The sequence below is a fragment of the Ranitomeya imitator genome, chromosome 5 (assembly GCF_032444005.1).
Source record: "Ranitomeya imitator isolate aRanImi1 chromosome 5, aRanImi1.pri, whole genome shotgun sequence".
In the NCBI taxonomy this organism is placed as follows: Eukaryota; Metazoa; Chordata; class Amphibia; order Anura; family Dendrobatidae; genus Ranitomeya; species Ranitomeya imitator.
In genome coordinates, this window is record NC_091286.1 from 190697042 (window position 1) to 190710242 (window position 13201).

At 42.9% G+C, this 13201-nt stretch overlaps 1 protein-coding gene across 2 annotated transcripts in view; it reads left to right on the forward strand.

Annotated features, from left to right (window-relative positions):
* Positions 1-13201, forward strand: part of LYST (lysosomal trafficking regulator) — a 604516-nt gene that overhangs the window by 530572 nt on the left and 60743 nt on the right. For both annotated transcript variants that reach the window (XM_069769439.1, XM_069769441.1), the window contains exon 49: positions 4070-4167. In XM_069769439.1, coding sequence (XP_069625540.1) covers positions 4070-4167 — 98 coding nt within the window. The remainder of the gene's footprint in view (positions 1-4069; positions 4168-13201) is intronic.

Sequence of the window (13201 nt, forward strand, 5' to 3'; positions counted from 1 at the left end):
TGGGAGACAAACTGAGAAAAAAAAATCCAGAAAATCACATTGTCTGTTTTTTTAACATTTTATTTGCATATTATGGTGGAAAATAAGTATTTGGTCAGAAACAAAATTTCATCTCAATACTTTGTAATATATCCTTTGTTGGCAATGACACAGAAAACGTTTGACCTCTAAGTCTTCACAAGGTTGCCACACACTGTTGTTGGTATGTTGGCCCATTCCTCCATGCAGATCTCCCTAGAGCAGTGATGTTTTTGGCTTTTCGCTTGGCAACACGGACTTTCAACTCCCTCCAAAGGTTTTCTATAGGGTTGAGATCTGGAGACTGGCTAGGCCACTCCAGGACCTTGAAATGCTTCTTACGAAGCCACTCCTTCGTTGCCCTGGCGGTGTGCTTTGGATCATTGTCATGTTGAAAGACCCAGCCACGTTTCATCTTCAATGCCCTTGCTGATGGAAGGAGGTTTGCACTCAAAATCTCACGATACATGGCCCCATTCATTCTTTCATGTACCCGGATCAGTCGTCCTGGCCCCTTTGCAGAGAAACAGCCCCAAAGCATGATGTTTCCACCACCATGCTTTACAGTAGGTATGGTGTTTGATGGATGCAACTCAGTATTCTTTTTCCTCCAAACATGACAAGTTGTGTTTCTACCAAACAGTTCCAGTTTGGTTTCATCAGACCATAGGACATTCTCCCAAAACTCCTCTGGATCATCCAAATGCTCTCTATCAAACTTCAGACGGGCCCGGACATGTACTGGCTTAAGCAGTGGGACACGTCTGGCACTGCAGGATCTGAGTCCATGGTGGCGTAGTGTGTTACTTATGGTAGACCTTGTTACATTGGTCCCAGCTCTCTGCAGTTCATTCACTAGGTCCCCCCGCGTGGTTCTGGGATATTTGCTCACCGTTCTTGTGATCATTCTGACCCCACGGGGTGGGATTTTGCGTGGAGCCCCACATCGAGGGAAATTATCAGTGGTCTTGTATGTCTTCCATTTTCTAATTATTGCTCCCACTGTTGATTTCTTCACTCCAAGCTGGTTGGCTATTGCAGATTCAGTCTTCCCAGCCTGGTGCAGGGCTACAATTTTGTTTCTGGTGTCCTTTGACAGCTCTTTGGTCTTCACCATAGTGGAGTTTGGAGTCAGACTGTTTGAGGGTGTGCACAGGTGTCTTTTTATACTGATAACAAGTTTAAACAGGTACCATTACTACAGGTAATGAGTGGAGGAAAGAGGAGACTCTTAAAGAAGAAGTTACAGGTCTGTGAGAGCCAGAAATCTTGATTGTTTGTTTCTGACCAAATACTTATTTTCCACCATAACATGCAAAAAAAATGATAAAAAAAACAGACAATGTGATTTTCTGGATTTTTTTTTCTCAGTTTGTCTCCCATAGTTGAGGTCTACCTATGATGTAAATTACAGACGCCTCTCATCTTTTTAAGTGGTGGAACTTGCACTATTGCTGACTGACTAAATACTTTTTTGCCCCACTGTATCTCCTAGGCTGCTACCTCACACATCTGCTCCCACCCCTGGGTGGTGCAGCCTCTCTCCTCCCATGTCTGAGAATATTATTTTCTGCCTAGAACCGTGTCTTGCCCATATCTTTGTGCCCGAAGCTCTGAATGGGGTGGTTGTACCGCCACTGGATTCTGCTGGATTTTATCTGCGCATAGAGACTAAATATGACTACCGTATGCAATTATTGCTAGCTATGCGTTATAACTCTATGATCCAGAGTGCTACAGGTGGATAACTAATATGTGCACGTGGGGAAAGGGACGCCGATTCGGAATATGTGCTTGGTTCATATTAGACATATTGCATTTTGTTATTATAAGTCATTTCCCATATTCAATACCTCCTAGCCTTACTTTTCCATGTGCTTGGTCACACAAAAAGGTTCAGGTTTCCACAGCTGCACAAGAGTTCACACCCTTGTGTTAACAACTTCAAAAGAGCTTTTCCTACCTCCTTTAATTAAAAGAAAACAAAGAGCCTGTGGAATCCCAAGGGTGGGGGCACATTTCAGGAGTGGAGGTAGACTTAAAATCCAAAATGGATTCTCCCTTGTCCCTCACACAAAGGTTTTATCGACTGATGAGGTGAGAGTGACTCTTGATGGACCATATGAATGGGCCCATAGCTGGAACAGTAATGGGAACAGACCTGTGCTTCGACTCAGATGTCAGCAAGGTGCAGATGGGGTTGTGATGTGAGTTGGTTTTATTAAAGACGAGTTAATTGAACCTTTTGGGGTTGCAAACTGACTTAAAATCAACTCCCAACCCTACTGTCAGGTTTTAGAAGACAATTTTTTCAAGCAGTGGTAATGGAAAAAGACTGGCTGGATCTTTCATGAAAACCATGATTTATAAGCAGGACAATGCTCCATCATATGCATCAAAGTACTCTACTGCTTGGCTGGCCAGTAAAGGCCTTGAAGATTAAAATATAATTACATGGCCCTTTCCTCACCTCACCTATACCCTATTGAGAACTTGTAGGCCCTTCTTAAACATTTATGATGAAGGAAAACAGCACCCTTCTTTGAATATCTGAACAGTGTCTGGAAAGCTGCAGTTGGTGCTGCCGAAAAAGTTGATCATCAATAGTTGTTCAATAGCTTTACACACGTGGATATTCTCATTAGAAAAACAAAATCTAATTTTTTCTTTTTTAAATATTCAGGTTTATTAAACTTCTGGATTGACCCACAGCACTGTAGCTATTCAATAATAAAATAAATAATCAAAAATTCAAATTGCTTAATAATTGCCCAGACAGTATATATACATTATATAGGATACACTGAAACTCTCCCGTATACATCACATAGCATACACTAAGACTGCTGTGTATACATTACTTAGGAGACACAGACTGCTGAATACATCACATAGGAGACTTTGAGACTGCAGTTTACATTATCAGGGAATTATGACTGCTGTATATACAACATAGCAGACTTGAGACTGCTGTAAACGTCACATAGCATCCACTAAGACTGCTGTATGAATAGCGTAACAGCCATGAGGCTGCTGTATGCATCACATAGCAGACATGAGGCTGCAGTATAAATCACATAGGAGTCATTACACTGCTGTATATACATCACATGCAAGACACTGAAGCTGCTGTATGTACTTTACATAGGAGAAGTGAGATTGCTTATATAGCCTCAACTAGACTCTGGATATGCCGAGCAACGGATCTATAGAGCTGAGATGGCAGGAGCAGGACAGGAGGGCAAAGTGCGCTAACTCAATCCACAAAGAATATTCTGGCTCTAGTACTTGCTTTTTGCTTTTTTATTTGACTGTATTTAGTTGTGTTGGTTTGACACCCTCAGTGCCTGTTCATTTTGTTTCCAATATGCTAAAAGCTCATTTACACTATCCAGCCTGCGGCTGTAAATTACCAGCAATCATTTAATTGCTTGTTTAGACAGGCCGACCACACTTCCTATATGCACAAAATCATTGGAAAGAGATTATTCTGTGCACATGGAATATTAATGATCACAGAAGCGCATGTCCTATTAGTTTAAAACTAATTTCATTTGAAACAAGCATTACTAGAAACACTTGTTCACGATTATCGGTCAGTATGAATGCACCCTAACTCTCCTTCCCTCTCCTGTAGTGTTTTGCATGTTGTAAATGCTTTGAAAATATTAAAGAGGTATTTCTAATATATGAGCCTATTCCTCCAATTAGAAATGTTGTATATTTTTTTTATTTGCTATGTCTCTTTTCTCATGTGCAGCCATTGCTGGACTTTATGTATCTATGGTTACGTCCACTAGCAACTAGGTAACTAACTGTCACTATATCAGTGGTCATAACCATAGATACCTAACTTCCTGCAAGCAAGTAAACAGTTAAAAAAAAAACAACCTCCAACCCCTTTTAAGACATAAGTGTGGGATTGGGCACATCGATTATGGTGTGGCTGTGTTTGGACCTAAATCCTTAAATGTGCCCAATTAAAAAATGTCTTATTAATTACGTGTATATGTTCAAGGAATTATTAATTTATTTTTTTTTCCTTTTTAAGATTATGCTATGTTCAAAGTCTCACTGGCCACAAAAGTCCGGTAACAGCAGTGTCCGCTAGTGAAACAACAGGAGACATTGCAACAGTCTGTGATTCAGGTAAGTTGTATGTAACTATGTATTGAAAGTGCATTTTACATTTATCTTTGGCTTTGAAAGATAAAATATTCAAAACTTTAGGAAAACCTTCACTTAATACACTACCGTTCAAAATTTTAGGGTCACCCAGACAATTTTGTGTTTTCCATGAAAACTCATACTTTTATTAATCAAATGAGTTGCCAAATGAATTGAAACTCTAGTCCAGACATTGACAAGGTTAAAAAAAAAAGATTTTTATTTGAAGTAATAATTTTCTCCTTCAAACTTAGCTTTTGTCAAAGAATGCTCCTTTGCCGCAATTAGAGCATTGCAGACCTTTGGCATTCTAGCAGTTAACCCCTTTCTGCCAGCTGACGGAATAGAACGTCAGCTGGCAGATCCCCTGCTTTGAGGTGGGCTCCGGCGGTGAGCCCACCTGAAAGCCGCAACATGTCAGCTGTTTTGTACAGCTGACATGTGCGCGCAATGAGCGCGAGCGGAATCGCGATCCGCCCACGCCCATTAACTAGTTAAATGCCGCCGTCAAGCGCTGACAGCGGCATTTAACTAGCGCTCCCGGCCGCGCGGCCGGATGTTCTCGCACCGCTGACCCCCGTCACATGATCGGGGGTCAGCAGTGCATTGCCATAACAACCAGAGGTCTCCTTGAGACCTATATGGTTGTTGATGGCCGATTGCTTTGAGCGCCACCATGTGGTCGGCGTTCAAAGTACACCTGCATTTCTGCTATATAGAGGTGATCTGTACTTCACCTCTATGTAGCAGAGGCGATCGTGTAGTGCATGCTTCTAGCCTCCTATGGAGGCTATTGAAGCATGCTAAATTTAAAAAAAAAAGTGTTTAAAAATATTAAAAAAAATAAAAAATATATAAAAGTTCAAATCACCCCCCTTTCGCCCCAATCAAAATAAAACAATTAAAAAAAATCCAACATACACATATTTGGTATCGCCGCGTTCAGAATCGCCCGATCTATCAATAAAAACAAAGGATTAACCTGACCGCTAAATGGCGTAGCGAGAAAAAAAATCAAAACAACAAAATTACTTTTTTTGGTCGCCGCAACATTGCATTAAAATGCAATAACGGGCGATCAAAAGAACGTATCTACACAAAAATGGTATCATTAAAAACGCCAGCTCGGCACACAAAAAATAAGCCCTCAACTGACCCCAGATCACGAAAATTGGAGACGCTACGGGTATCGGGAAATCGCGCAATTTTTTTTTTTTTTTTAGCAAACTTTTGAATTTTTTTTCACCACTTAGATAAAAAATAACCTAGACATGTTAGGTGTCTATGAACTCGTAATGACCTGGAGAATCATAATGGCAGGTTAGTTTTAGCATTTGGTGAACCTAGCAAAAAAAGCCATACAAAAAACAAGTGTGAGATTGCACTTTTTTTGCAATTTCATCACACTTGGAATTTTTTTCCCGTTTTCTGTTACATGGCATGGTAAAACCAATGGTATCGTTCAAAAGTACATCTCGTCCCGCAAAAAATAAGCCCTCACATGGCCATATTGACGGAAAAATAAAAAAGTTATGGCTATGGGAAGGAGGGGAGCGAAAAACGAAAATGAAAAAAAACGGAAAAAGCTCCGGGGGTGAAGGGGTTAATTAGCTGAGGTAATCTGGGGAAATTTCACCCCATGCTTCCAGAATCCCCACCCACAAGTTGGTTTGGCTTGATGGGCACTGCCATACGGTCTAGCTGCTCCCACAACAGCTCAATGGGGTTGAGATCTGGTGACTGCGTTGGGCACTCCATTACAGATAGAATACCAGTTGCCTGCTTTTTCCCTAAATAGTTCTTGCATAATTTGGAGGTGTGCTTTGGGTCATTGTCCTGTTGTAGGATGAAATTGGCTCCAATCAAGCGCTGTCCACAGGATCTGGCATGGCATTGCAAAATGGAGTTATATCCTTCCCTATTCAAAATCCCTTTTACCTTGTATAAATCTCCCACTTTACCAGCACCAAAGCAACCCCAGACCATCACATTACCTCCACCATGCTTGACAGATGGCGTCAGACACTCTTGCAGCATGTTTTCAGTTGTTCTGCATCTCACAAATGTTCTTCTGTGTGATCCAAACAACTCAAACTTGGATTCGTCTGTCCATAACACTTTTTTCCAATCTTTCTCTGTCCCATGTCTGTGTTCTTTAGCCCATATTAATCTTTTCCTTTTATTAGTCAATCTCAGATATGGCTTTTTCTTTGCCACTCTGCCCTGAAGGCCAGCATCACAGAGTCGCCTTTGCATTGTAGACGTTGGCACTGGCATTTTGCGTGTACTGTTTAATGAAGCTGCCAGTTGAGGACCTGTGAGGCGTCGAGTTCTCAAACTACAGACTCTAATGTACTTGTCTTGTTGCTCAGTTGTGCAGCGAGGCCTCCCACTTCTCTTTCTACTCTGTTAAAGCCTGTGTGTGCTTTCCTCTGAAAGGAGTAGTACACACTGTTGTAGGAAATCTTCAGTTTCTCAGCAATTTCTCGCATGGTATAGCCTTCATTTCTAAGAACAAGAATAGAGTGTCGAGTTTCACATGACAGTTCTTTTTTCTGGCCATTTTGAGAGTTTAATGGAACCAACAAATGTAATGCTCCAGATTCTCAACTAGCTCAAAGGAAGGTGAGGTTTATAGGTTCTCTAATCAGCCAAACTGTTTTCAGCTGTGCTAACATACTTGCACAAGGGAATTCTAACCATGCATTAGCCTTCTTAGACAGTTAGCAAACACAAAGTAGCATAAGAACACTGGAGTGATAGTTGTTGGAAATGGTCCTCTATACACCTATGAAGATATTGCATTACAAACCAGACGCTTGCAGCTGGAATAGTCATTTGCCACATTAACAATGTATAGAGTGTATTTCTGAATCATTTAATGTTAGCTTAATTGGAAAAAAACGTGCTTTTCTTTCAAAAATAAGGAAATTTCTAAGTGACCCTAAACTTTTGAACGGTAGTGTATGTTCAAAGGAAATGGTCAACACTATCTGTCCGAAAAACCCTTTTTCAGGGGTCCTTCTTCAATGTCAACCTCATTATTTATCCTATTAAGTCTCTGACAAATATCAGCAACATATTCCTATCTTTTTAGTGATATCTGCACACTAGATAGGGTTTTTTCTATTGGCAGGAAATACCAATCTTAGGTTTGATCTAACTATATTCAAATCTACTAAACACTCCACTTCAGCTTCTAGCAACAGTGACACCACTACAGTGCTACAACTTTTTCAAAGCCTGTGCAACATTTAAAACAAACTTTTTATTTTATGTTCAAAGGAAATAGTCCATCCTCCTTTCTGCTACCTCCTACTCCAGGGATCCTAGTTCGATGTCAACCTCACTGTTGTCTAATATTATGTCCCTAGACCGCAAAAGAGGGATAGGGTGCACTACACAATCAATACAGGTATAGTAGGTGTAAGTATAGAGGAAGGATGTTGCACAATGCATGAAGGAGTAAATAGAATTAAAAAAGAGAAAAAGACCAATGCGTATAATATGTGCACACTTAAGTATAGGAAAAGTAACAAAATATTTTATTAACAACCAAAAACACACAATTAATAAAAACCATTAAAAACAGGAGAATAACAATACAACACCTGAGATGTCAGTATGGTCCATGTGGCCAAATATATGTAGTTAAACCAGAAATTGTAATACATACATGAATAACAAATTGCCACAAAGATACAGTATGATGGGGCTGTCCCTGGATATGGTGAGAACAGGGGGAGCTATACAAAATACATATTATAGGTATGATAGCATATAAACAGCCAAAGTTGGGCATTCCCAAGATTGGTATAAAAAAGGCCTGATAATGGAATAACCCCTTAAGTGACTAGATGTGTAATATAACAAAAAAAGACTGGTATATTAATATATTAGTATGTATACATAGTTACGCGAAAGGGGGCAACAAAGTAGAGATCCTTATGGTGTGCTGTCCTATAATAGACATAAGGATGAATGACCTCGGGGAGATCAAAACATCCAACACCGCGGAGACACCATCACGTGTTTCTCAACGCAGTGATCCAGAACACTGCCCCCATCCCTTATGGGAAATATGCAAATGCATGTAGAAAAGCCGCGGAGACACTATCACGTGTTTCTCAACGCAAGCAATAAATAGCCAGGTCTTCCACCGGGAAGGAACAACCACAGGAAGGGCAGCATCCAAAAAGGAAAACCACCTATGCCAAAACATGGTATCCATCCACAGACAGCTATTTCGGGGTATTTGCCCCTCATCAGTGTGGAGTAGGAAACTGGCTATTAGGAGCAGTGCCTAGTAAAAGGACTGTAAACATAAGGATGAATGACCTTGGGGAGATCAAAACATCCAACACCCCGGAAACACCATCACGTGTTTCTCAACGCAGTGATCCAGAACACTGCCCCCATCCCTTATGGGAAATATGCAAATGCATGTAGAAAAGCCGCGGAGACACCATCACGTGTTTCTCAACGCAAGCAATAAATAGCCAGGTCTTTCACAGGGAAGGAACAACCATGGGAAGGGCAGCATCCAAAAAGGAAAACCACCTATGCCAAAACATGGTATCCATCCACAGACAGCTGTTTCGGGGTATTTGCCCCTAATCAGTGTGGAGTAGGAAACTGGCTATTAGGAGCAGTGCCTAGTAAAAGGACTATAAACATAAGGATGAATGACCTCGGGGAGATAAAAACATCCAACACTGCGGAGACTGTTATGGCTGGCAATCAGGCAACACAGCGTGCAGTAATCAGCGCACATACAGAGATCTGGCAATAACCAAAAACAATAGGACGAGCTCTGAGACGTGGAATCTCTGTAGACTGCAGTACCTGATCTATCCTCACACAACTATAAGCAGCAGTGGATTGCGCCTATAACTACCTATGCAACTCGACACTGCCTGAGGAGCTGACTAGCCTGCAGATAGAAATACAAGCCTGACTTACCTCAGAGAAATACCCCAAAGGAATAGGCAGCCCCCCACATATAATGACTGTTAGCAAGATGAAAAGACAAACGTAGGAATGAAATAGATTCAGCAAAGTGAGGCCCGATATTCTAGACAGAGCGAGGATAGCAAAGAGAACTATGCAGTCTACAAAAAACCCTAAAACGAAAACCACGCAAAGGGGCAAAAAGACCCACCGTGCCGAACTAACAGCACGGCGGTGCACCCCTTTGCTTCTCAGAGCTTCCAGCAAAAGATAATAGCAAGCTGGACAGAAAAAACAGAAAACAAACTAGAAGCACTTATCTAGCAGAGCAGCAGGCCCAAGGAAAGATGCAGTAGCTCAGATCCAACACTGGAACATTGACAAGGAGCAAGGAAGACAGACTCAGGTGGAGCTAAATAGCAAGGCAGCCAACGAGCTCACCAAAACACCTGAGGGAGGAAGCCCAGAGACTGCAATACCACTTGTGACCACAGAAGTGAACTCAGCCACAGAATTCACAACAGTACCCCCCCCTTGAGGAGGGGTCACCGAACCCTCACCAGAACCCCCAGGCCGACCAGGATGAGCCACATGAAAGGCACGAACAAGATCTGGGGCATGGACATCATAGGCAAAAACCCAGGAATTATCTTCCTGAGCATAACCCTTCCATTTGACCAGATACTGGAGTCTCCGTCTAGAGACACGAGAATCCAAAATCTTCTCCACAATATACTCCAATTCCCCCTCCACCAAAACAGGGGCAGGAGGCTCCACAGATGGAACCATAGGTGCCACGTATCTCCTCAACAACGACCTATGGAATACATTATGTATGGAAAAGGAGTCTGGGAGGGTCAGACGAAAAGACACCGGATTGAGAATCTCAGAAATCCTATACGGACCAATAAAACGAGGTTTAAATTTAGGAGAGGAAACCTTCATAGGAATATGACGAGAAGATAACCAAACCAGATCCCCAACACGAAGTCGGGGTCCCACACGGCGTCTGCGATTAGCGAAAAGCTGAGCCTTCTCCTGGGACAAGGTCAAATTGTCCACTACCTGAGTCCAGATCTGCTGCAACCTGTCCACCACAGAATCCACACCAGGACAGTCCGAAGACTCAACCTGTCCTGAAGAGAAACGAGGATGGAACCCAGAATTGCAGAAAAATGGAGAGACCAAGGTAGCCGAGCTGGCCCGATTATTAAGGGCGAACTCAGCCAACGGCAAAAATGACACCCAATCATCCTGGTCAGCGGAAACAAAACATCTCAGATATGTTTCCAAGGTCTGATTGGTTCGTTCGGTCTGGCCATTAGTCTGAGGATGGAAGGCCGAGGAAAAAGATAGGTCAATGCCCATCCTACCACAAAAGGCTCGCCAGAACCTCGAGACAAACTGGGAACCTCTGTCAGAAACAATATTCTCAGGAATGCCATGTAAACGAACCACATGCTGAAAGAACAAAGGCACCAAATCAGAGGAGGAAGGCAATTTAACCAAGGGCACCAGATGGACCATTTTAGAAAAGCGATCACAGACCACCCAAATGACCGACATTTTTTGAGAAACGGGAAGGTCAGAAATGAAATCCATCGAAATATGTGTCCAAGGCCTCTTCGGGACCGGCAAGGGCAAAAGCAACCCACTGGCACGTGAACAGCAGGGCTTAGCCCTAGCACAAATTCCACAGGACTGCACAAAAGCACGCACATCCCGTGACAGAGATGGCCACCAGAAGGATCTAGCAACCAACTCCCTGGTACCAAAGATTCCTGGATGACCGGCCAGCACCGAACAATGAAGTTCAGAGATAACTTTACTAGTCCACCTATCAGGGACGAACAGTTTCTCGGCCGGACAACGATCAGGTTTATTAGCCTGAAATTTCTGCAACACTCTCCGCAAATCAGGGGAGATGGCAGACACAATGACTCCTTCCTTGAGGATACTCGCCGGCTCAGATAACCCCGGAGAATCGGGCACAAAACTCCTAGACAGAGCATCCGCCTTCACATTTTTAGAGCCCGGAAGGTACGAAACCACAAAATCAAAACGAGCAAAAAATAACGACCAACGGGCCTGTCTAGGATTCAAGCGCTTGGCAGACTCAAGATAAGTAAGGTTCTTATGATCAGTCAAAACCACCACGCGATGCCTAGCACCCTCAAGCCAATGACGCCACTCCTCGAATGCCCACTTCATGGCCAGCAACTCTCGGTTGCCCACATCATAATTACGCTCAGCAGCAGAAAATTTCCTGGAAAAGAAAGCACATGGTTTGAACACTGAGCAACCAGAACCTCTCTGTGACAAAACCGCCCCTGCACCAATCTCAGAAGCATCAACCTCGACCTGGAACGGAAGAGAAACATCAGGTTGACACAACACAGGGGCACAGCAAAAACGACGCTTCAACTCCTGAAAAGCTTCCACGGCAGCAGAAGACCAATTAACCAAATCAGCACCCTTCTTGGTCAAATCGGTCAATGGTCTGGCAATGCTAGAAAAATTACAGATGAAGCGACGATAAAAATTAGCAAAGCCCAGGAATTTCTGCAGACTTTTCAGAGATGTCGGCTGAGTCCAATCCTGGATGGCCTGAACCTTAACCGGATCCATCTCGATAGTAGAAGGGGAAAAGATGAACCCCAAAAATGAAACTTTCTGCACACCGAAGAGACACTTTGATCCCTTCACGAACAAGGAATTAGCACGCAGTACCTGGAAAACCATTCTGACTTGCTTCACATGAGACTCCCAATCATCTGAGAAGATCAAAATGTCATCCAAGTAAACAATCAAGAATTTATCCAGATACTCACGGAAAATGTCATGCATAAAAGACTGAAAAACAGATGGAGCATTGGCAAGTCCGAACGGCATCACCAGATACTCAAAATGACCCTCGGGCGTATTAAGTGCCGTTTTCCATTCATCTCCCTGCCTGATTCTCACCAGATTATACGCACCACGAAGATCAATCTTAGTAAACCAACTAGCCCCCTTAATCCGAGCAAACAAGTCAGATATCAATGGCAAGGGATACTGAAACTTAACAGTGATCTTATTAAGAAGGCGGTAATCAATACACGGTCTTAGCGAACCATCCTTCTTGGCTACAAAAAAGAACCCTGCTCCCAATGGTGACGACGATGGGCGAATATGTCCCTTCTCCAGGGACTCCTTCACATAACTGCGCATAGCGGTGTGTTCAGGTACGGACAAATTAAATAAACGACCCTTAGGGAATTTACTACCAGGAATCAAATCGATAGCACAATCACAATTCCTATGCGGAGGTAGGGCATCAGACTTGGACTCTTCAAATACATCCTGAAAGTCCGACAAGAACTCTGGGATGTCAGAAGGAATGGATGACGAAATAGACAAAAATGGAACATCACCATGTACTCCCTGACAACCCCAGCTGGTTACCGACATAGAGTTCCAATCCAATACTGGATTATGGGTTTGTAGCCATGGCAACCCCAACACGACCACATCATGCAAATTATGCAGTACCAGAAAGCGAATAACTTCCTGATGTGCAGGAGCCATGCACATGGTCAGCTGGGCCCAGTACTGAGGCTTATTCTTGGCCAAAGGTGTAGCATCAATTCCTCTCAACGGAATAGGACACCGCAAAGGCTCCAAGAAAAATCCACAACGTTTAGCATAATCCAAATCCATCAGATTCAGGGCAGCGCCTGAATCCACAAACGCCATGACAGAATATGATGACAAAGAGCACATTAAGGTAATGGACAAAAGGAATTTGGACTGTACAGTACCAATAACGGCAGAGCTATCGAACCGCCTAGTGCGTTTAGGACAATTAGAAATAGCATGAGTAGAATCACCACAATAGAAACACAGTCTGTTCAGACGTCTGTGTTCGTGCCGTTCTACTTTAGTCATAGTCCTGTCGCACTGCATAGGCTCAGGCTTACTCTCAGACAATACCGCCAGATGGTGCACAGATTTACGCTCGCGCAAGCGACGACCGATCTGAATGGCCAAGGACATAGACTCATTCAAACCAGCAGGCATAGGAAAT